The sequence below is a fragment of the Nyctereutes procyonoides genome, unplaced genomic scaffold (genome assembly GCF_905146905.1).
Source record: "Nyctereutes procyonoides isolate TBG_1078 unplaced genomic scaffold, NYPRO_anot_genome, whole genome shotgun sequence".
Lineage (NCBI taxonomy): Eukaryota > Metazoa > Chordata > Mammalia > Carnivora > Canidae > Nyctereutes > Nyctereutes procyonoides.
In genome coordinates, this window is record NW_026575025.1 from 1,210,225 (window position 1) to 1,232,364 (window position 22,140).

At 49.5% G+C, this 22,140-nt stretch overlaps 4 protein-coding genes across 7 annotated transcripts; 1 reads left to right on the forward strand and 3 right to left on the reverse strand.

The window, feature by feature from the left end:
- Positions 1–146: 146 nt before the first annotated feature.
- Positions 147–2,556, reverse strand: FAM180B (family with sequence similarity 180 member B). Of its 2 annotated transcripts, XM_055313746.1 has the most exons (3): positions 2,380–2,556; positions 1,489–1,559; positions 147–1,263 (listed from the first exon to the last, which is right to left on the reverse strand). In XM_055313746.1, exons 1-3 carry the CDS (start codon positions 2,516–2,518, stop codon positions 868–870), a joined length of 606 nt encoding a protein of 201 aa, XP_055169721.1. In that variant the 5' UTR covers positions 2,519–2,556; the 3' UTR covers positions 147–867. The 2 variants fall into 2 exon arrangements, with proteins under 2 accessions (XP_055169721.1, XP_055169730.1); XM_055313755.1 differs by lacking the exon at positions 1,489–1,559.
- A 1,092-nt stretch (positions 2,557–3,648) lies between these two features.
- On the reverse strand, positions 3,649–9,890 carry NDUFS3 (NADH:ubiquinone oxidoreductase core subunit S3). The gene is made up of 7 exons (XM_055314151.1): positions 9,750–9,890; positions 9,574–9,639; positions 8,308–8,405; positions 7,950–8,099; positions 5,373–5,498; positions 5,118–5,237; positions 3,649–3,897 (listed from the first exon to the last, which is right to left on the reverse strand). The coding sequence occupies exons 1-7, from the start codon at positions 9,811–9,813 to the stop codon at positions 3,730–3,732; spliced, it is 792 nt and encodes a 263-aa protein (XP_055170126.1). The 5' UTR covers positions 9,814–9,890; the 3' UTR covers positions 3,649–3,729.
- An 8-nt stretch (positions 9,891–9,898) lies between these two features.
- Positions 9,899–15,158, forward strand: KBTBD4 (kelch repeat and BTB domain containing 4). 3 transcript variants are annotated; one of them, XM_055313938.1, is made up of 4 exons: positions 9,899–9,977; positions 10,925–11,542; positions 13,036–13,142; positions 13,555–15,158. In XM_055313938.1, the coding sequence occupies exons 1-4, from the start codon at positions 9,959–9,961 to the stop codon at positions 14,413–14,415; spliced, it is 1,605 nt and encodes a 534-aa protein (XP_055169913.1). In that variant the 5' UTR covers positions 9,899–9,958; the 3' UTR covers positions 14,416–15,158. The 3 variants fall into 3 exon arrangements, with proteins under 3 accessions (XP_055169913.1, XP_055169924.1, XP_055169934.1); XM_055313949.1 differs by lacking the exon at positions 9,899–9,977 and adding an exon at positions 9,998–10,148; XM_055313959.1 differs by lacking the exon at positions 9,899–9,977 and adding an exon at positions 10,284–10,428.
- A 250-nt stretch (positions 15,159–15,408) lies between these two features.
- Positions 15,409–21,688, reverse strand: PTPMT1 (protein tyrosine phosphatase mitochondrial 1). Its single transcript, XM_055314138.1, has 4 exons — positions 21,287–21,688; positions 21,093–21,173; positions 17,444–17,635; positions 15,409–15,834 (listed from the first exon to the last, which is right to left on the reverse strand). The coding sequence occupies exons 1-4, from the start codon at positions 21,653–21,655 to the stop codon at positions 15,676–15,678; spliced, it is 801 nt and encodes a 266-aa protein (XP_055170113.1). The 5' UTR covers positions 21,656–21,688; the 3' UTR covers positions 15,409–15,675.
- Between the last annotated feature and the right edge of the window lie 452 nt (positions 21,689–22,140).

Genomic DNA, 22,140 nt, shown 5'->3' on the forward strand with positions numbered 1-22,140 from the left:
GTTCCTTCCTCTAGCAGGGTGTGTGGGGGATGAGCAGGTGATACCTGGTTGCTCCAACTCCTGCCCTCCCAGCACAGGGAGGGTGATTTGCCCAGGGCAGGGGTTAAACAACTTACTCTGGCGTAAAAGGACACAGGCTGCAGGAGGCCAGAACAGAACACTTTATGGGACAGCTACACAGGAGCAGGACCACACACCAGCCAGCCTCCGCTTGTCTCTCTCAGCCAGGCCCCTCGCAGCCTCACTTCTCTCTCTGAGGTGTTCATCTGAGCCTGGTTGAGAGGGACCAAAAACCTGTCCCCCTCCCACCTCCACCAAGAAAAGGTAATGTTCTTCCACCAGCATTCCTCCACTCCTGGAGCATACCAAACTAAAAATGTCCAGTCTGTTCTTGTCCAGATGGACACAGGGACTCCGGAGCATCAGTTGCACCGGAGTCCCAAATTAGAACTGGGTGCTGACCATTCACAAGGTTCCCATAGATCCCGTAGGACTTGTCACAGACTGCCAGGGTAGGAGTTGGAGCCTCTCTCTGACTTGGCCTTCCTTGGGGGCCAATTTCTTTTCAGCATCTCTTGAACACACTCCTCAACCGTGACCCCAACACACACTCACACATTGCCACACCTGCAAGTCCTGCCTTTAGCTCTGTGTCTGCTGCCTGAGACCCAGGCTCTTAGTCTACCAGGGCTCAGGAAAGAAAATGGAGGACAGGACAGGTAAGCTGGGTCCAGGGTCCAGTCCAAGCCCAGAGACCTGTACATAGCGGGAAGAAGCAGGTGCCAGATGGAAGCCGCTGCCCAGGATGGGTCTGTCTTGGGCCACGAGTTGGGGGGCAGTCGTGGGCTGGCAGGTGAAGGGGGAGGGTCAGGGAAAGGGGTCAAGGATCAAGGCCCAGGGCCCCAGAGAAGGGGGCTGCCCCTGGGGGCAGAAGCCCTTGCACAGGTCCCAGAGTGTTTCCTGTGCCAGCAGGGCAAAGACCTGGGCCCAGTGACCCCTCTCCTCAGCCTCACTAGCCTTGTGGAGCCGGTAGACACAGGACAGGCCTGTGAGGAGCAGATGTTCAAAGTCCCAAGGGCTAAGAGGAGGCCCTTTACGCAGGTCCTGGAACTGCCGCAGCCGCTGCTTAGCACCCTCCAAGTCACTGGGCACGTGGTGCTGCAGGAGAAGCCTGAGTCGGCGGCCTGGGTGTGTGGATGCCAGTTCCTCATCTTGGATGTGCAGCTGCCCCATGACATCCAGCTCCAACCCAGCCCAGAGCAGCTGCAAGGGGAGCCATGTAAGGGGTGGGCTGGGGCCTGAGGGGGGCAGGGCAGGGAGCAAGAGTGGGCAGGTGGGGTGGGGTATAAGCAGGCAGTAGGACCCATGCTGGGTTGCCCGCCCCCCCCCCCCACCCTCCCAGCAGGCCCAGCTTGATACATTCCCCCTCCCAACCCTGAGGGACCTCTGGACACTCCCTCCCCCATATCCCAGGCTGGAGGAAAAGACCTCAAACATCACTTCCGGGGCCTCTGGTTCCTGCAGGCCACCTCCCAGGCTGGCGCTGTCCATGGGCTGCCCTGGGGCAGCAGAAAGGAGTCAGGCCCCTGCCAAGCTCCACCCTGAACACCCTAGCCTCCTAGAAATGCCCGTAGCTATTTGGTAGGGATGCCTGGAGTTTCTTCTATCTACAAAAGAGCAGGAATACTATCCCCTGTCCCCCTTCCCTTAGACACACATGCACATTGACATTCACCCTCCCAGGCATAGGTCTTGTGATCCCAAAATCATCATCTTAGGCCCAGATACCACCTTGGAAAATGTCCAGGACTCCTCCTCGAACTTCTAGAGTTGCTTTGGCAAAGAGCTCCAGACTGGGTCACAAGACACTTCACTTCCCTCTCTAAAATCATCTGGGACAGTGTGACCTAAAACAGTGCCGGTGCCAGTAACTCTCCCCAAGGGTCAAGGACCCCTTTAGGAAGAATATACTCCTTCTTTGCTCCTCAGTTGTGATTATGTGGAAGGCAAGGCAGGCAAGGCAAGTTGTCTGCTGCAGCTTCTTCCATCTCACACTCTGGTGTGCTGCCCTGCCCAGACCTTAGATGATGGGCCCAAGCCTAGGGCAGGTCCAGAGGTCCTGGTTTGCACATCAGAATAAGGCCACTGCTCACTTCCGTCCAGGGCTGGCATTGAAGGCACCTGGGACTACCTCGCTTCACTTCACTTGGACCTTTCTGGTTCTGGGGTTGGGGCCCAGATCAGTATCCCTGCTGCATAGGTCAGTCTGGTACCCACCATGCCCACAGTGCCTAGGCCCTGCTACGTTCAGATAGAACCAACATTATCAGTCGGCAGCCTTCCTTGGCTCCCATGCACCCCACCCTAAAACCCCGGTACCTGGATGGTGCTGGGTTGTAGTCACCCCAGGGAGAAGGCAAATGGCTACTATTAGCCAAGCCAGGAGCTGCATTGTCCCAGCAGTGCCCCACCACGTCCTTTGAGTGTTCCTCTCTCCAGCTGCTCTCTGCTCCTGCATCCGCCTGCCACACACCGCGGCTCCAAGTTTCCACTGCAGGCTGCCCAGGCGTTCCCTGTTTTGTGTGTCAGCATTCAATGCTAAAGAGGGAGGGGCTGGCTCTGACTTCCAGGACCTTTCCATCCCATGGAAATGTGGAATCTTTAGTTGTTGGCAGTAGGAGCCTGGCTCCCTGCTTGTCAAGCCCTCAGCCTATTCCTGTCCAGATGGGTGGGAATGAAAAATGGTGCTTGGTAACAAACAGCTCTAGCTTGGCCCTCCCAAGAGATAGGAAAGAACCCAGGCAGTAACACTACCTTACTGTCTGTCCTCACCCTCAAAACATCTTGCAGCTGAACTCAGGCTCTAACACCCAGTCAAGTCCAGCCCAACCCAGCCTCCAGGGAGCCCCTTGGCAGCCAAAAGCATCAGCTGCAAAGCTTGGTTCTATCACCAAGGCATTGGCCCTCCAGCTACATGGCAGGCTGGCTGGGTGGCCCTGTGGACCGGCAGAGCTGAGCACTTGCACCTCAGGCACTCAGCCACCAGCCAGACAGACCCCAGGCTGCCAGGGGTAGTCCTGGCACCCAGAAGACAGATCTGTAGCTTCAAGTATCTTTTGCGTCAGCCCTGGGACCTTCTTTGCTTGCTTATGACATTCTCAGCTCTGGCTAGAGTCCAGGAAGATTACCTTAGCCCAAGCATGATGAGCTGTTAGATTGGAGGGAGCAGGAGCAGGGTTCAAGACTCAAAAATGAGCCATGGCTCATGGAATCCTGTGGATGCTTGGATGGGATGAAGGTGGGTGGGGGTTTCCCTGGTTCCACCCAGAACTTTCAATCCATCAACTGCCACCACACAGTCTGCTATGACAAGGGGTTTTCTCCTTCAGTTGTTGAGGGCCCTCGCTTTCAGGAGAGGCCATGCTACCCCTATCCTAAGCCCTGTAGACAGTGAGAACTTTCCATTTCAGCTCCAGAATCCCTCTCTCAGAAGTCTGTCCAAGCCTGCAGGTCACCGTGTCTGCAGCTGCACTAGTCCCAATAAGAGAGATGCCTGGGTTGGTAGTCTCTTTAAGGGAAAGGGGGAAAACCCCTGCTAAATCTCCCCTCCCAAGTCAAGCTTCACCTCTACCTTAAGCACACAAGAAGTGGTTGGTCTACAGATTTTATTTACAGGGATGCTCAGTTAGAGGTTAAACACTTTCTAGTATCCATATGCCTTCCCTGAAGCTACTTGGTTTCAGGTTTCTTGTCTCCGGCTTCAAGCTTGAGACTCTCAGGCGGCTGTCGATAGGCAGGGAAGGCCTCCCACGGGCTATTCAGGTCGAACTTGCGGAACTCCTGGGCCAACTCGACCGGCTCAGCCACCACCCGCTTCACTTCATCATCATACCGTAACTGCAGAAGAGAAAGACAAGAAGGAAGACCTTGTTCAGAGCCACTAAGCTGCTTAAGGAACCTACTTTCCCCAAGCCATGGGTGACTTCACCAACCCCATTACTTCTCTCTCAGCAAGTCTCCACACACACCTGTATTACCAATCCAGTCACATCCCACCCTTAATCCAAAAAGGCCTGCCAACACCCAGCCAGGCTCCCCTGCTCACCATCCCATCACAAACTCTGATCTCCATTTCCAGCACAGCTGACTCTGTTCACCCCTCCACTCTTTACAAGGATATGGCAAGCACTGGTCCAGGACTAGGAAGCAAGCCAGTGGATGAAAAAACTCAACCTGAACTGGCAAGCACTCATGTTCAGACCATGTGGCTTTGGCATTATCATTGTCAAGATGCAATGCAGTAAATTCGGCATTGCTTTTTTCGGTGGGAGATTCAGTTAGGTAATTTAAAGACGAACAGGTGCTGGGTGAAGAGGCAAATCAGATAAGGGAGATTGTGAAAACAAGGAGAGGGAAGGAGTCCGGACCAGAAGTAGCTGGAGAAGCAAATGAGACTGAAAAACACCGAGAAAACAGGCATATTCAGCCTGCTGTGGAAGAGAGGGCTGGATTGTCACTATCTCAACATTTTTAAAGAGGTACTTTGCTGCAAAATCACATGTGTATGTATGCAGTAGACTCATCTTCCTGCTCATAAACAACCTGTAGCACAAAGGTAGTAAAGCAAAGCACCAAAATTCTTCATAAGGCCCCTGTAGTCACATGTTACTGGTCCTGCCTCTGACCATTCTCCATTTAGTGTCTTCCCTATCAGCTTCCTTCTCAGAGATCCGGAGCGGGGTAAAATGGTCCTTCACTTTCAGATCTTGCGGACAGACTGTGTCCTCAGGGTTGCTTTGGTCATTAAAATGATCATTATGATAATGGCTAATGCCAACTGAGTGTCTACAGTACACCAGGCTTTAAGCATCCATCATTCAGCTCATGATAAATCTTGTTAAGTACTACTGTTCCCATTTTACAGCTGAGAAAACTGTCATAGAGAATTTCAGTAACAGGCCCTAGATTACAAAAGTGATGCTGGTATTTGAATCCAGAGCCTATGCTCTTAAACCACCACAATCCACAGACCAGGTTTCCTGCCATGCCCAGGACACCCCTGTTTCCCTGCCAGTCCTTCCCTGAGGCTGCTGCCCCAGTTCCAAGGTTCCTTCTACCTCAACGTAGCCAGACAGTGGAAAGTCTTTCCGGAAAGGATGTCCTTCAAAGCCATAGTCTGTCAGGATCCTTCTTAGGTCAGGGTGGTTAGCAAAGAAGACTCCAAACATGTCCCAGATCTAGAAAAAAAAGAGGTTCTCAGGTAACTAGTCCATTAAGGCCAACACAGAGGTGAGGACGCGCTGCATGCAATAGTTTCAACCAATTCTGCAAATCTGGCCTAGACACAGGATCCACCATGTCCAGTAACTTACCTCTCTCTCATACCAGTTAGCTGCCTTATACACAGAAACAGTGGACTCAATGGGTGTCAGCTCATCTGTGTAAGTCTTCACACGGATCCGAGAGTTGAAACGCAGAGAAAGCAGGTTGTAAACAATCTAGGGAGAAGAGAAGGAGCTGGAGGACCAAGATGGCCACAGGGTCTGGGATGGGAGTCCCTGAGTGAGAACAACAATGATGAGGACACAAGGTTGCTTAGGGTTCTCTACTTATGAACGTGTCTTCTGTCCTGAAGCTCAAAAATTTCAAGATCCTCCTACATTTACAAGTACTTCCAAAGGCCTAAGCCATGCTATAGCTTAGCGAGTCAGCATGCTTGTCTTTGCAAATGCTATTCCCTCTGTCTGGGATGACTCTGGACCCCCTCTCCCAGCCCCAATCCTTACTGGGGTAACTCTGGTCTCTTGGTCATTCACAAAGATTCAGCACAAACATTCTCCATTCAAGGCCTCCCAGACAGAGCTAAGTGCCCCTCCTGCGTTCTCATAACATCTAACATCCCATGTGTTATATGTTACAACGGTCAGCTTTTTATGTATCCTTCTCCCTCACTAGAGTTGGGGAACTCCTTGAAGGTAGGTATTGCATGTTACTTCTCCCTTGTTCCAAGATCTGACAAATAGCAGATGATCAGTAAAAAAAAAAAAAAAAAAAAAAAAATTAAGATTTACTTATTCATTCAGAGAGAGCGAGAGAGAGGCAGTGACACGGGCAGAGGGAGAAGCAGGCTCCATGCAGGAAGCCCGATGTGGGACTCGATCCCAGGTTTCCAGGATCACACCCTGGGCTGCAGGCGGCGCTAGACCGCTACGCCACCGGGGCTGCCCAGATGATCAGTAAAGTATCAATAGCTAAATGTATTGAGAACTTACTGTGTGCTGGCAATCTACCCATACTATCTCATTTCATCCTCACAAACATTCTATGAGGTAGGGACAATTTTATGCTTATTTTGCACATAAGAAACCTAAGCTTAGGGGCAATGTCAAGGACTCAGTCAGTTAAGCACCTGACTTTGGCTCAGGTCATGATATCAAGGTCCTGGGGTTGCACTCCCTGCTCAGTGGGGTGTGTGCTTCTCCCTCTTCCTGTGCTCCTCCCCTCGTGCATGTGAGTGTGTTTTCTCTCTCTCTCAAATAATCTTTTTTATTTTATTTTTTTAAATATTATTTATTCATGAAAGACACAAAGAGAGAGAGAGGCAGAGATATAGGCAGACGGAGAAGCAGGCTCCTGCAAGGAGCCCGATATGGGACTCAATTCTGGACCCTGGGATCCTGCCCTGAGCCAAAGGCAGATGCTCAACCACTGAGCCACCCAGGCGTCCCTCAAATAATCTTTAAAAAAAAATTTTAACAAGATTTTTATTAATTTGGGCAGCCCAGGTGGCTCAGCGGTTTAGTACCGCCTTCAGCCCAGGGCCTGATCCTGGAGACCCAGGATCGAGTCCCACATTGGGCTCCTGCATGGATCCTGCCTCTCTCTCTCTCTCTCTCTCATGAATAAATAAATAAAATCTTAAGAAAAAAAAAAAGATGTTTATTAATTTGAGAAAGCATGAGCAGGGGTGAGGGACAGTCAGAGAAGCAGACTCCCCACTGAGCCCAACATGGGACTCAATCCCAGGCACCTGGGATCATGACCTGAGCCAAAGGCAGCTGTTTAACCAATTTAGCCACCCAGGCACCCAAATAAATAATCTCAAAAGAAAATAAAGTCCTCTTAAGCTTAGAAAGGTTAAGTAAACTGTTTAGAGTCACAAAGACTATTAGTGGCAGAGCTAGGATTCAAACTTGAAGTTTGCTTGATCTGAGGCCCTAGTTTGTTGTTTGTTTATTTTATTTTTTAAGATTTTATTTATTCATGAGAGAGAGAGAGAGGCAGAGACAGAAGCAGGCTCCATGCAGGGAGCCTGATGTGGGACTCGATCCCTGGACTGGGATTGTGCCCTGAACCAAAGGCAAATGCTCAACCACTGAGCCACCCAGGCATCCCTATTTATTTCTTTATTTATATGTTTTAAGATTTTCTTTCTTGTTTTTTTTTTTTAATATTTATTTATTCAGAGACACAGAGAGAGAGAGAGGGAGAGAGAGAGACACAGGCAGAGGGAGAAGCAGGCCCCATGCAGGGAGCCTGACATGGGACTCGATCCAGGGTCTCCAGGATCACGCCCTGGGCTGCACGCGGTGCTAAACCGCGGCGCCACCGGGGGTGCCTTAAGATTTTATTTCTTTGACAAAGTGTGTACTAGCAGGGGGAGGGGCAGGCAGAGGGAGAGGGAGAGGGAGAAGCAGGCTTCCGCTGAGCAAGAAGCCCGATGTGGGGCTCAATCCCGGGAGCCTGGGATCATGACCTAAGCAGAAGATAGATGCTTAACCAACTGAGCCACCCACATGCCCTTAAGGCCCTAGTTTAACTGCTGTTGTATTGTATGACCCGAACTGAAACTAAGGAGACCTATGGTTCCCACTGGTAGCTGTCACCCTAAAACTTCATCTGTCCCTTTTTTTTTTACCCATTGAATCTTCTCAAATCTCCTGATTTACCTCAAAACGGTTCTGCCGGGTGGGGATGTCCACTGCTGTTAAGTCAGCCAAGGATTTGAATTGTGCATTGGTGTGATCCCTGAGGAAAGTCAGCACTGGGATGACCCCATCAGGATGGATACAGATCTCTAACTCATTGAAGCAAGACACCTGCAGATATGGACAGGGAGAAGAGAAAAAACAAAGATCTACTGAGAGAGCAGCTAACTTCAGCTGGAGTCTTCTGGTTTAAGAAAGAAGTCCAAGTGGGATAGAAGAGACTGGTTTCTTTGATATAACAAATCGCTGCCTACTCCTACATGCTCTGAGAACACGGTTCTTTCTTGACCCACAACCAAACAACAGTTGTGAATATTACCTGAACTTGTTGGACATACTTGGGCAGGATTTCAGCCACATACTCTCCAAAAGCTGAAAGCTGCTTGTGGGCCACATCATTCCGTGGTCTGACAGTGGCTGGAAGGAGAAGGCATATTTAACAAATGGCAGCAGCCACACCTGCATTCAGTCTCTTGGGTCGTAAGGGGTGTTGTCTCCCAGCAGAACCTTGAGGAAGGTAAGGGTGGAGGGTTCCTCTTCCAGGGAAAACTTAGGGAAAATGTCACCTACAGAGACCACAAAGACTCTCATTACTGCAGTTGGGAAGTTTGCCTCTTCTCAAAGCTGCCCTCTGGTTTTTCCCTTCACAACACCTGCACTTCTGCTAAAGCAGCATATCTCAACTCTCTTACCAGATCAGGAACTTAAAGAGTTGGAACCAGAACTTTTGTGTCTCTGTATCTGCTTAGCACCTGGCTCACAGGAGGTTTTCAAGCTATGAACTTCAGGACTGAAGAGCCCTCAGATTACAGGGTTGAGTCTGCTCAGCAGGGAGCCTACTTCTCCCTCTCCTCCCCACTCCTGTTCTCTGTCACTACCTCTCTTTCTCAAATAAATAAATAAAATCTTAAAAAAAAGAAAACTTTTTTTCCTCCCCATTGATGAGGAAACGGAAGGCGAGAAAGGAAGAAATGGCAGGTCTCCTAACTCTCAATCTGCTTATGTTGACTGTGATGTATCTCCGCACACTAACTCATGCATCCCTCAATCACTGAAAACCCACACATCACAGGCTGCACACACCATGGTTTAAGTGTTCTCCGCCTTTGACAGCAGGGAGGCCTGCTCTGTCACTCACTAGTTCTGTGTCCCTGGGCAAGTTATTCCTCTGGATTGTTTCCTAATCTACAGTAAGAGATCACAATGCTACCTACCTCATAAGATTGTCCGGAGGACTAAATAAATCACTCACTAAATCGCTTTGCAAGCTGCCTAGCACACAGCAAGCCCTCAATGCGAGCTACTATCATAACAGGGCTCTAAGACCCAAACGTTTCCTGCTCTCAAAGAGCTGACAGCTTAATCAGAGAGAAAAGGAATCGTGGAAATGGACAAGGGGTAATCAGGGCCGTAACAGGGAGACACGAGGGCAGAGGGAGAGGCCCACAGCAGTCAGGTCTCCACGAGCAGAGACTTGCCAGAGGACGCAGGGAAGGGTATCCCAGGGCAAGGGCAAACACCTGACGGAAAGAACGAAGGGGCCCCGCCTGCAGTCCCGAGAAGGGCCCGGCCCGCACATACTCACGGCGCGTGTCGGCCGCGGCGCTTTCCCTCCTCGCCGGCAGCAGCAGCACCGAGGGTCGCCCGGCCACTGCACCGGAAGATAAAAAGACACAAGCGCAAGGTGAGGCTGGATGGGCTTTCTGCGCTAAGCGCGCCTCCGCTCCCGCCCCAGGCCTCTGCCAGCTGCCCCCTGCTTACCCCTGGCCAGCGCCACGGACCCCTTGATCCCCTGCCACCAGCCCCTGGCCGCCGCCGCCGCCATGCTTCAGGATGCAACCAGGCAGCCAAGGCGAGACCCACAGGACACGGAGCCCCAAGGGCACGGACCGGAAGCGGAAGTGTGCGTCTTATTTTCTTCCGGGCGGACGCGGGGCCGGAAGCAGAGGTTCCGGATTCCGGGCTTCGGAATGAAAGGAGGGAAGGCAGGTGAGAAACCGAGGCAGGCAGGTGGGGAAACCGTGAGGTGGACGTGGTCCTAGTTTGGTGTAGCAGAGGCGGGAGAGAAGGCGAGGACTCTAAAGAACCGGACGGGTGAGAGGAGGGCAAGGGGTAGAGGTTCTGGGTTCTACATTCCACTCCCCTCCCCCGCTCCCTGAGGTAAGCTTTTGACGACGGCCGGCGGGCATGGCCGGGAGGGGGCGTGGAGAGAAGCCGGGGCGGGGGTGTAGGGGGAGGTGGAAGGGGGAGAGAAGAACGGTTTCCCTAGCGACCGTCTCCTAGGCGACTCTAGGTGGAGTCGGGACGCCCCTCTCGGCGATGGGCCTATTAGAGCCCCGTGCTGGGGACGACTGGGCTTCGTCTCGAGTTCTGGGACGGAGTCTTGGGGAATCATTAGTGCGAGCAGGCAAGTGCAGGGGAGAAGCAGAAAAGAGAAAATGTGGGGCTAACAGATGTTCCAGGCCAGGCCTCATATTAGAAGGTCTAAACTCCATGCCCGGGGAAACGGGCTTTGGCCCAGAACGCGGGGGGTCGATCTTGTTGGGTTCTGCTGCCCAGAGCCTTGCTAGTTTCATGCCCAATAGTCATGTGGTTAGTAAGGGGTTTTGCCAGGCTTAAGATAATAGGCTTCCTCCAGCGCCTTGCTTTCACGTGTTGACCTAAATACCAAGTCTTTTGTTAGATCTTGGAAAGGAATATTCTGTTTTCTTAGGGAAACACCCAGAGTAGGAAATGTTACTAATTTCATTAGGGATGGAGTGCCACCGCAGGAGAATGAACTCAGCTTTGGTTGAAGGAGAGCTTCCAAGATGTCCTTAGGACTGAGGCCAGTCTCAGCCCACTTTACTGTCATCTTTACCTTCTCCCTCCCTGAATTGAACAGTTGGATTCGTAGATTGTGGATTCCCCATTACTCAGGTGGTGTTGCTTTGCAGACAGCTGGCAGAGAGAGAGGTTGGCTACCATGGAATCACCAGAAGAACCTGGAGCATCCATGGATGAGAACTACTTTGTGAACTACACTTTCAAAGACAGGTCACACTCGGGCCGCGTGGCTCAGGGCATCATGAAACTGTGTCTGGAGGAAGAGCTCTTTGCTGATGTCACCATTTCAGTGGAAGGCCGGGAGTTTCAGCTCCACCGGCTGGTCCTCTCAGCTCAGAGCTGCTTTTTCCGGTCCATGTTCACTTCCAACCTGAAGGAGGCTCACAACCGAGTAATTGTACTGCAGGATGTCAGCGAGTCTGTTTTCCAGCTCCTGGTTGATTATATCTACCATGGGACTGTGAAACTTCGAGCTGAAGAGCTGCAGGAAATTTATGAGGTGTCAGACATGTATCAGCTGACATCTCTCTTTGAGGAATGTTCTCGGTTTTTGGCCCGCACAGTGCAGGTGGGGAACTGCCTTCAGGTGATGTGGCTGGCAGATAGGCACAGTGATCCTGAGCTCTACACTGCTGCCAAACACTGTGCCAAGGCCCACCTGGCCCAGCTGCAGAGCACAGAGGAGTTTCTCCACCTGCCCCACCATCTACTCACTGATATCATCTCGGGTAAGTTGAGGGAGTGGGGCCCATCATACTCAACTACTTGGGTTTGATGTTTAGTAGATGTTCTAGTTTAGGAGAAAGGAATTTTCAGGTTTTCTGATAGAGAGTTAGATACTTTCTGAGAGACTGAGGTGAGATTTAGCTGCTGTCACAGGCAGTCCCTTCCAGAGAAAGAACCCTAGAAAATGAAAGTGGTACTTTGCCATATATACAGTTAACCCTTAAACAGTGTGGGGATTAGGATTGGAACCTCCGCCATTAAAATCCATGTATAACTTTTGACCCCCAAAACTTCACAAATACCCTGTTGTTGACCAGAAGCATTATCAATAACATAAGCAGTCAATTAACATACATCCTGCATATTGTATTATGTACTGTTTTTAAAACTAGAGAAGAGAAAATGTTATTAGGAAAATCATAAAAGAAAGTACATCTACAATACTGTACTATATTTATTGAAAAAAATCCACATAAGTGCACCCACACATTTCAAACCCATGTTTTTCAAGGGTCAACTATATACAAGTATTGAATAAAAAAAAAAAAAAAAAAAAGGCAGTGCTCACCCCTAAAAGGTAGTGAGGAGTTGTTTGTATTTATACTCTGGTCTCTTTTGTGTATAAATGTTCTCATCAGTCCTGCATTTTGCATGTACCTGTGGGACAGGTTACCTGAGTAACTGATAATAAGTCAAGATATTACATAAACTTTTTTTTTTTTTGATATTACATAAACTTAAGTGGTGGGCCAACTTTGGTAATAATCCTGACCCTGGGGTGCCTGGGTGGCTCAGTTGGCTGAACCTCTGACTCTTGGATTCAGCTGAGGCCCTGGTCTGGGTATTGTGGGATCAAGCCCCATGGGGAGCTCCACATTCAGCGAAGAATCTGCTTGAGATTCCGTCTACCTCTGCCTCCCCCCTACTGCCCCACACTCCTGCTTGTGCTTTCTCTCTCTCAAATAAATTTTTAAAAATATGTTTCATTTATTTGAGAGAGAGTGCACACTCTCGAGGTTGCAAGCAGGGAAGGAGCAGAGTGGGGAGGGAGAGGGAAACAGAATCTCAAGCAGACTCTTCACTGAGCAGAGAGCCCCATGTGGGGCTTGATTTCACAACTGTGAGATCATGCCCTGAGCCAAAACCAACAGTCAGATGTTCAGCTGACTGAGCCACCCGGGTACCCAATAAATAAATCTTTAAAAAAACAGGCAAGCAAACAAAAAATGATCCTGACCCTGCAAGTGAGGTATAGCCATACTTTAGGTGTGAGCTCTGCAGCCTGTAGATTGCTTCTATGACAAAAGGGGACATAGCAAGCCATCCATTTTGGTTAAAAGAAATAATACAATTAGGTTAATTTCACGCACACACACACACACACAGATGGTGGTAGTCTAACAGTGTGATTCATATCTTTAAAGCCACTGGCTCTAAATTTCCCTTTTGGATTGTTAGATTGCCATTGACCAGGTCTTTCCTCTGGCTCTCTCAGATGGAGTTCCATGTTCCCAGAACCCAACAGAGGCAATAGAAGCCTGGATCAATTTCAATAAAGAAGAAAGAGAGGCTTTTGCAGAGTCACTCAGAACGAGCTTGAAGGTAAGGAGGATTTCTCTTTTGAGTTGGGACACCATAATATGCACACCATGCATTCCAGCTACTATGTTGCCTCTTTTGTAGCTGGTGAGTAAGTCATCTCTGGCTCGAAGTTAAGAACTGGGGAGGAGGATGTGTGCATGAGCCCGGAAACCACCAGCCTCTGAGCTCCCCAAAGTTCCTTGAGAGAACTGCATTAATCCTAAGCACCTTTTTTCTAAAGCACCAGCTGCCCCAGCATAAAATGTCTGAAAGAAAGTGATTGGAGGACGGTCAGGATGGCACACAGTAACTAGAGGGAAGTAGGTTAGCATAGGATTCAAGTGTGTGGTCTGCAGCGTTAAGGATAGGTGTCTCAGCTGAGCCTTAGCCTAGAACTGATAGATGTCATCTGTGATTTTAATTTTGCCAATAGGAGATCGGGGAGAATGTGCACATTTACCTGATCGGGAAAGAATCATCTCGTACCCACTCGTTGGCTGTGTCCTTACACTGTGCAGAAGATGATTCCATCAGTGTAAGTGGCCAAAACAGCTTGTGCCACCAGATCACTGCAGCCTGTAAGCATGGCGGAGACTTGTATGTGGTGGGAGGGTCCATCCCACGGCGCATGTGGAAGTGCAACAATGCCACCGTGGACTGGGAATGGTGTGCGCCTTTGCCCCGAGACCGGCTCCAGCACACCCTGGTGTCTGTGCCTGGGAAAGATGCTATATATTCACTGGGTGGCAAGACACTGCAGGACACGCTCTCAAATGCAGTTATCTATTATCGGGTAGGTGATAACGTCTGGACAGAGACAACTCAGCTAGAGGTGGCTGTGTCAGGGGCCGCTGGTGCCAACCTTAACGGGATCATCTACTTACTGGGGGGGGAGGAGAATGACCTGGACTTCTTTACCAAACCATCCCGACTCATCCAGTGCTTTGACACAGAGACAGACAAATGCCACGTGAAGCCCTATGTTCTGCCCTTCGCAGGTCGCATGCACGCAGCTGTGCATAAGGATCTGGTGTTCATCGTGGCTGAAGGGGACTCCCTGGTGTGCTACAATCCCCTGCTAGACAGCTTTACCCGGCTTTGCCTTCCTGAGGCGTGGAGCTCTGCCCCATCCCTCTGGAAGATCGCCAGCTGTAACGGGAGCATCTATGTTTTTCGGGACCGATATAAAAAGGGGGATGCCAACACCTACAAGCTTGACCCTGCCACTTCAGCTGTAACTGTTACCAGAGGCATTAAGGTGCTACTTACTAATTTGCAGTTTGTGTTGGCCTAAGGCTGTGGGGGGGAAGAGCAGCTGACTTCTGCCCTCCCCTTTTCCAGCACCTATCCATCCAAATTTGAAGTCCCTGGGGCCCCAATCAGAGTGCTACGTTATTTTTTTGGCACATGTTATAAAGGGCAGCACCTCAGTCCTTGCCGAACCCATCGGGGTGCTCCATTTGGGGCTTTTTAGACTGCTGCTGTTCAGCTGGCTGCTCAGAGTAGGGCCAGCCTATCCTCTGCTGTCCCCTGGTATCTGTGTCTCCTTGCAGATGGCTCGAGCAAGCCATTTCTCAGACAGTAGGCACAACCTCCCCTCATTCCCTGATCAGTGTTAAGTAGAAGCACCTCTGATCCCAGGACAGAAGGAAAGACGCCCCATCTTCCTTTTTTTCTATAACCTGCAAAGTGGCTAGTTGGTAATTTTCCCACAAAGAATTAGGTGTTAGAGTTTTCATTTGGGCTTTGGTTGGGAGAATGGTCTAAGCTGAAGGTGTCCTTCACCAGCAAGCGCCAACTCTAGAATTCAGGATGTTGCGTCTTGTGTTTTCTCACCTCTCTGTCAGAAAACGTACACTTTGGTTTTATTTTTGGTGTACTCCAAGGAGTAAGCCAGAAAGAAGTAGGAAGGATTATTTCTGATTAATAGCAGAAACCTTTTTCAAACTTAAATATATAAGGTCTCTACTCTTTTAAAAGCTCTAAGGTAAGCCAAGAGCTAGGAGCTGTTCATACAAATAAAAGTTTTTGAAGGGATGTGTGTGTCTGTTTTGAATTCTGAAGGGGTGACTTCCTAAGGTAAATGGATTACATACCTGCCACAATACTGATTGGATCCTTTTCTACACATAGGATCATTGTTCCAAAAGGGGAGGAGAGCCCCATGGGGCCAGTGAATTGGGATCTGACAAAGTGGCAAAGAGACTGAGCTGAGTATTTCTCCTCTCTTTTCCCATGTTAAATGTTTCTGAGTCATGCTGAATATCATTAAACACAGCATTGCATACACAATAGATTTCTTTGACTCTACTTGAGAAAACAAAGACCCTCATCCCATATCCCCATAGCCAGTGAATTGAAGCCACACTAAATCTCTCTAGACATACAACAGTGTTACTTCAGGAAAGTGAAACAAGACAAAGGGAGCAAAATTATCCATTACTTAGCACATTTCTGCTATGTCAAGTCTGGGTTTAGGCCCCCTTGGTCCTGTTAAAACTATTTGATTCTGTAGCAAGCAGCATTGTCTTGAGTTCTTTCTAATCTGTGTATTTCACGTCTGTGATGTGTGACAAGTCTTATCCTTTGCTGCCCCTGCAGTAATCTCCTTGTGGAACTCTTTGAGAACTTCCAACTGGCCAGATCTGATGTGGATGTGTGACCGGATCTTGGTGATGGCTCTTACAGCCTCCTCTGGACTCCAGTTGTACACCTGAAGTACAGGATTGGGAAATCAGAGAAAGAAAGGAGCAGGTGTTAAGGTGTCCTTGACCTAATAACAGGTGCTAATGGACTCTCAGAATTTCATTATTTTAAAAACTTCATTTGGGGAGGGCGGTAGTTCAAAAACATGCCCATATATCATAAACAGAGGGGAGGGGGCACTGTAACTCCCTCAGTCAACCAGTTCCACAATACTTTGCAGTAGGCTGGGGGGGGGGGGGGGCGCAAGTCAGTCTTTCTGCCAAACCTGGAAAAAGTCAGTCTTTCTTTCCAACCCTGGAAAAAGAAGGTTTAACATGCAAAGCTGAGATCTAAACTCAAGCCTGCATAGGTCTATTAGATGTCCTCTGGGAGCTGGGCTGTTGGTTATAAGTTTCCTGGGGAGAGTATATGGTAGATGTTTTTATTCAACTTGTCCCCATGGCTAAGAAAACAGCACTTTTAAGTAGGAGGGTTATCTTTGTATCCCTAATGATACCTATTGGTTTAGATCCCAACAAAAGCAAGAAACTACAGATTTCAGCCCCAGCTGTGTCAATTCTCCGTAAGTCCAAAATATCCTCCTGAGAACCCATTGCCAGTAAATGGAGTCCTAATGATCAAAGCTTTAATATTGTTAAATCACGTACTTACCAGTCCACAGCAACTCAAAGCCAGGCCTTTTACCTCAACATTTCCTTTTTCTTTAAACTATCCATATAACTTAGTAAATGCTCTACAGGGGCCAGACAGTAATAAGAATAAGTCATGTTGGGGGTTGTGTAACAAGGAGTAATGACTAGAGAATATTTGCTTATAAATAGTTTTAAAAGCCTCACACTTGCCAATCATAAAGTGATAGACAAAATTCGGTTAGATCCTGTTTCTAAAAACTGATGTCCGGAACTTTATCCTGAAATACTTTAAGAAATCTTTTTTTTTTTAAAAACTTTTTTTTTACTTTAAGAAATCTTGAGTCCGGGGGATCCCTGGATGGCTCAGCGGTTTGGCGCCTGCCTTTGGCCCAGGGTGTGATCCTGGAGTCCTGGGATTGAGTCCCACATCGGGCTCCAGGCATGGAGTCTGCTTCTCCTTCTGCCTGTGTCTCTGCCTCTCTCTCTCTCTCTCTCTCTCTCTCTGTGTCTATCATAAATAAATAAATCTTTAAAAAAAAAAGAGAGAGAAAAAAGAAAGAAATCTTGAGTCCTACAAAGCTGTAAGTGACCAGCACTATTATCTACAATACTAGATTTCCTGACATGCTATTTATAAGAAGTGTTTTTATTTTAGCCTTTTACTAGTGTTAACATCTTTTGCAACTTCATTTTTTGAGTGCCTGCCATAGGTCAGTGCTTGACATTCTTTCTCATTCAAGCTTCAAGACATATTTAGTTTGAGGATCAGGGAGGGGACGCCACTTTTGCCTAACGTCACACAGCTGGCAGGTGGCAAAGCCAGAGGTCAGCCTATCTACAAACTTCAGGTGCTTTCCACCTCCCAACAGCCTGATATTGGGGACTGCCTGAAATGGCTCCTTCTAACAAGGCCTTCAGTAGACCATGCTACTGAAGTTCTAGAAATATGCTGTAAATAAACCAGTCCAGAGAGACCTTTCTTACCTGAATCAGATACGCTGCCACCATAGTGGCACTTCTGGAGCGCCCAGCCTTACAATGCACGTAGACAGACTGGCCCAGCGACTGGTACTTAAGAGCAAACTGGACTCCTTTCTGGAGGTTAGCCAAGGTTGGGACTCCAGTCATGTCTACTGTGCTGAGCCGCAGCTGTTCGACTCCTACTTTCTTCCATTCCTGGAACGAGGTCCACCAGCATAAAAAAGAGAATGAAAAAAGCCTGATGTTTACTATTTTCTAAACAAGAAACTTCTTACAGAGATGTCTATAAAATGGATAACCCGCATTGCTGGTCTTTTATCAAACAACAGCTGTGCTACTGAGTTAGAATTATGTTCAAGATTTTAAATGTTCCCAAAGTACCGTTTGGGGGATGCCTGGGTAAATCAGCAGTTGAGCATGTCTTCAGCTTAGGGTATGATCCCTCGGTCCTGGGATTGAGTCCCACATCAGGCTCCCTGCATGGAGCCTGCCTCTCTCTGTGTGTCTCCCATGAATAATAATTAAAAAAAAAAAGTGCCCTTTGGGTATTTGAATCTTTTTATTTTATTTATTTGAGAAAGAGCACATGCATGGAGAGCACAGGCAGGGGGAGCTGCAGGCAGAGGTAGTGGGAGAAGCAGGCTCCCCACCCAGCAGGGAGATGTGGGGGCTCGATACTAATACCCTGAGATCTTGACCTGCACAGAAAACAAATGCTTAACCAACTGAGCCACCCAGACACCCGTATTTGAATCTTTAGCTACAAAATATTAGCTGTATAAAATTCATCTACAAAAGTTGTGTTACTGTTTTTGCATAATCTTGGCACCGGTGCAGTGACCCAGCTGCAGGGTTGGGCTACTGAATTTTGCAAGAGCTTTCTATTTTTCTGTCTATAAGTCTCTTCTTTACCACTTTTTTTTGGAGAGAGTACATGGTAGAAAATAAAGTTACCATTTCAAAATTTACACACCTAGGGTGCCTGGGTGGCTCAGTTAGTTAAGCAAGCATCTGCCTTCAGCTCAGGTTGTGCTCCCAGGGTCCTCGGACTGAGCCTCACATCAGGCTCCCTGTTCAACGGGCAGCCTCCTTCTCCCTCTCCACCACTTGTGCTCTCCTGTGAACGCATACTCTCTCTCTCAGATAAATAAAATCTTTAAAAAAATAGTAATAAAAATAAAACAACACACCTACCTTTGTTAGTACATTATCACTTCAGAAGAAAAGAATAAGCAATAGGAGAAATAAGGCCTCTGGCATATCAATAAAATTTATTTTTATTTTTTAATTTTTTGCCTGACAACTCCAGATAAGGTGATGCCTGGGTGGCTCAGTCAGTAGAGCATGTGACTTTTGATCTGGTTGTAAGTTCAAGTCCCACCTTGGGTATAGATTACTTAAAAAGTAAAATCTTAAAAAAAAAAAAAAAAGACGCCTGGTGGGGCTCAGTGGCTGAACATCTGCCTTTGGCTTAGGGCGTGGTCCTAGAGTCCCAGGATCAAGTCCCGCACTGGGCTGCCCTCGAGGAGCCTGCTTCTCCCTCTGCCTATGTCTCTGCCCCTCTGTCTGAATAAATAAAATCTTTTAAAAAAAAAAAGACTCCAGATAGGCTCCAGTTAGTGGTTATTAATCTGCTTATTTCTTTTTTCTTTTAAAAAACATTTATTTATTTGAGAGAGAAAGCACACCATCAGGGGCAGAGGGAGAAGGAGAAGCAGGCTCTCCTGCTGAGCAGGGAGCCCCACCATGGGGCTTGATCCCAGGACCCTGAGATCATGACCTGAGCCTAAGGCAGTGGCTTAACTGACTGAGCCACCCAGTGGCCCCATTTAATTTTCTTTTGGTTATTTGTTTGGCTGAACTTTACGACTTAAGACTTTATGACAGAGGGAAGGTCATATACTGCTCATGAAATTAACAAAAGAACAGCATTTTGCAGCATGGGGCTTTGTATCCATTATGCCAGAAATACCTGGGGAGTTTGCTAAATATTCAGATTCCTGGACCCTACCCTAAAGTTCCTGAATCAGAATTTCTAGGGGATTGTACTTAGGAATCTGCTATTTGAACAATACTGCCAGATAATATTTATGTTTATTAAAATGTGAGAAGCACTGCCTTGAAGATTTCTTTTCTCTAGGCTAGTTGGGTACTGTAGCTGCATCATACAAGTGTCAATGCCTCAGACCCAGAGACCAAGTATTTTTTGTGACTCTTACTCCAGAGGACTGACCACACTAAGGAACATTTAACATTTTGGCTAATAATTCCTGAAACCTTGTAGCAAAGTACTTTGGGAAATCCAAGAAACTGTTATCCATTTCGTAGAAATGTATGTCATCACTAATGAATGTATTTTAAATGTGAGTCCATTTCTAAGGTTACAAAAACTATCAGTTGAAGTAACAGCATCTTCAACAGGCTATATCAACACGGTAAACAAGAAAGATGACTATGTAGTGAGTGCTAATAGATGTTAAACGGAATAAAGACACGGCAACATCGTTATTTAATTATTTTGGGGGCAGGCGGTCTTAAGCGGCTCCACACCCAAAAGGGAGCCAGAGGCAGGGCTGATCTCAGAACCCTAAGATCATGACCTGAGGGAAAAACTAAGAGTTCCAAGCTTATCTGACTGGGCCCCCAGGCGTCTCAGGGCAACATCTTTATATAAAGATAGGGCCATGTCTGATGACTGTTGTGGAGAGTTCCACAAGCACTGAAACCTAGTGAAAAATGTTTTAGGGGGCAACTCTGGTGGCTTAGCGGTATAGCACTGCCTTCTACCCAGGGCCTGATCCTGGGGACCCGGGATCGAGTCCCACGTCAGGCTCCCTGCATGGAGCCTGCTTCTCCCTCTGCCTGTGTCTCTGCCTCTCTCTCTCAATGTGTCTCTCATGAATAAGTAAAAAATTTTTTAAAATCTTTAAAAAGGGATCCCTGGGTGGCGCAGCGGTTTAGCGCCTGCCTTTGGCCCAGGGCATGATCCTGGAAACCCAGGATTGAATCCTACGTCGGGCTCCCGATGCATGGAGCCTGCTTCTCCCTCTGCCTGTGTCTCTGCCTCTCTCTCTCTCTTTCTCTCTCTCTCTCTGTGTGACTATCATAAATAAATAAATATTAAAAAAAAACCTTTAAAAAATTGTTTTAGGTCTGAACTCTGTTGTGACAATACTTCCATTCTATCATTAACATATGAATAACAATTCCCTCAAGTCGATGCCAAAAATTGAAGCCTGTATAATTTTTCAAGGGATTGTTTTATGATAAATTACTCTTGGGGACCGAGAGGGGGCTTTTGTTCTTGGTTTATAGGGTCTCCGTCTCGGGTGCCTCACGAACTGCCGGCAGCGCTCACTAAGTGTTGAATGAAAGCAATCAGCAAGCCTTGGGAAAGCGGCCTTCCGATTTGGTTACTGACTCGAGTTCCGGAAATTAAGAGAACCTTTGTGCATAAAGGAGTAGTCAGACTTGGTTCTACTTTTAAACGCCTTTCTCACGGGTTTCTCTTTCACGATTAATTTCTACCTCCGGCCGCAGCCATTCAGGCCGGGAGCGCGGACGCCGCTCCCGAAGCTGAGGAGCCGCCCGGGGCACGACCGCAGGGGCCGGGTGCTCGGCGACGCCTCTCCCTCCGCCCCCGGCCCCTCACCTTTGAGGAGTTACACAGGAACCGCGTCTCATATTCCTCGTTCATGGTGATCACCCCGCGCACGTTCTCGTCCTGAACCAGCTGCCGAGGCAAAGACGGGGCTCAGGGAGGGCCGCGGGGGCGCAGGCGGCGCTCGCCGGCTCCCGGCCCGCCGCGGCCCGGCCCCCCGGCCCGGCGCCCCCGCCGCCGCTCACCCGGCGCGTCATGTTCCGCAGCGGCAGCGCGCCCAGCAGCACCGTGGGGTCGATGCGGTGGTACCAGTCGCGGTGCGCCCAGCCCGGCACCTTCCCGCGGAACAGGGTGTACAGCAGCGTCGGGTAGAAGAGCACCCGGGCCAGGCCGGCCTCCAGCAACCCGCCGGCCGCCATCCTGCCCCCGCCGGCCTCACGCAGCCGCGCCTCGCCCACGCCGAGGCTCGCGGGCCGCGGCGGCGAGAGGAGCCCCGAGGGCGACAGGGACGAGGGCGGCCACTCGTCCGCCGCCTCCCGCGAAGGCGCCGAGGCTTCGGGCCCGGCCTCTCGGCGCTCGGCGGCGCAGCCCGGGGCGCCCGCGCCGGGCTCCATGGTCCGGGAGGAGGGGCCGCCGGCCAAGGGGAGGGCCCGGGGAGTCCCGGGCGGGACCGCGGGGCCCGAGGCCTGCGGCTCCGCCGGGCGGGACACAGCGGCCCCTGCCCGCGGCCGGCGGCCTCCCCCCACCCGAGGGAGGCCCGCGCCCCAGCGAGGGGGCGGCGACCCCACCGAGGGAAGACCCGTCGGGGAAGAGACCCTGAGGGGAGGGCTGAAGAAGGGGCGCTGAGCTTCTAGGCCGGGGCTACCTTGGCGGAGAGGGTTGACGGGGTCCCGCCCTCCCCATCTGCCAGGACTCCCTGCGCCCTCCCCCTGCCCGAACCCCAGTGTGTGTGAGTATGAAGAAAAAGTATATCCATAGAATCTCTAGGGAAGCCTAGGTGGCTCTGGCTCAGGTCGTGATCCCGGGGTGCCGGGATCGAGTCCCACATCGGGCTCTCCACAGGGGCCTGCTTCTCCCTCTGCCTGTGTCTCTGCCTCCC

Bases quoted from the DNA above. Each gene is read 5' to 3' on its own strand.
- FAM180B (XM_055313746.1), bottom strand. From the start codon at position 2,518: ATGCAGGAGCAGAGAGCAGCTGGAGAGAGGAACACTCAAAGGACGTGG. The intron at 1,560-2,379 runs GTACCGGGGTTT...CTGCTGCCCCAG, and splicing joins TACAACCCAGCACCATCCAG to GGCAGCCCATGGACAGCGCC. The intron at 1,264-1,488 runs GTCTTTTCCTCC...CTCCCCTTGCAG, and splicing joins CCCCGGAAGTGATGTTTGAG to CTGCTCTGGGCTGGGTTGGA.
- NDUFS3 (XM_055314151.1), bottom strand. From the start codon at position 9,813: ATGGCGGCGGCGGCGGCCAGGGGCTGGTGGCAGGGGATCAAGGGGTCC. The intron at 9,640-9,749 runs GTAAGCAGGGGG...CTTCCGGTGCAG, and splicing joins GTCCGTGGCGCTGGCCAGGG to TGGCCGGGCGACCCTCGGTG. The intron at 5,499-7,949 runs GTAAATCAGGAG...TCTTCTCCCTAG, and splicing joins CCCGGCAGAACCGTTTTGAG to ATTGTTTACAACCTGCTTTC.
- KBTBD4 (XM_055313959.1), top strand. From the start codon at position 10,308: ATGGGCCTATTAGAGCCCCGTGCTGGGGACGACTGGGCTTCGTCTCGA. The intron at 10,429-10,924 runs GTGGGGCTAACA...GTTGCTTTGCAG, and splicing joins AGAAGCAGAAAAGAGAAAAT to ACAGCTGGCAGAGAGAGAGG. The intron at 13,143-13,554 runs GTAAGGAGGATT...TTTTGCCAATAG, and splicing joins CACTCAGAACGAGCTTGAAG to GAGATCGGGGAGAATGTGCA.
- PTPMT1 (XM_055314138.1), bottom strand. From the start codon at position 21,655: ATGGAGCCCGGCGCGGGCGCCCCGGGCTGCGCCGCCGAGCGCCGAGAG. The intron at 17,636-21,092 runs GTGAGGGGCCGG...ACCTCGTTCCAG, and splicing joins TCCTGTGTAACTCCTCAAAG to GAATGGAAGAAAGTAGGAGT. The intron at 15,835-17,443 runs GTAAGAAAGGTC...CCTGTACTTCAG, and splicing joins TGGCAGCGTATCTGATTCAG to GTGTACAACTGGAGTCCAGA.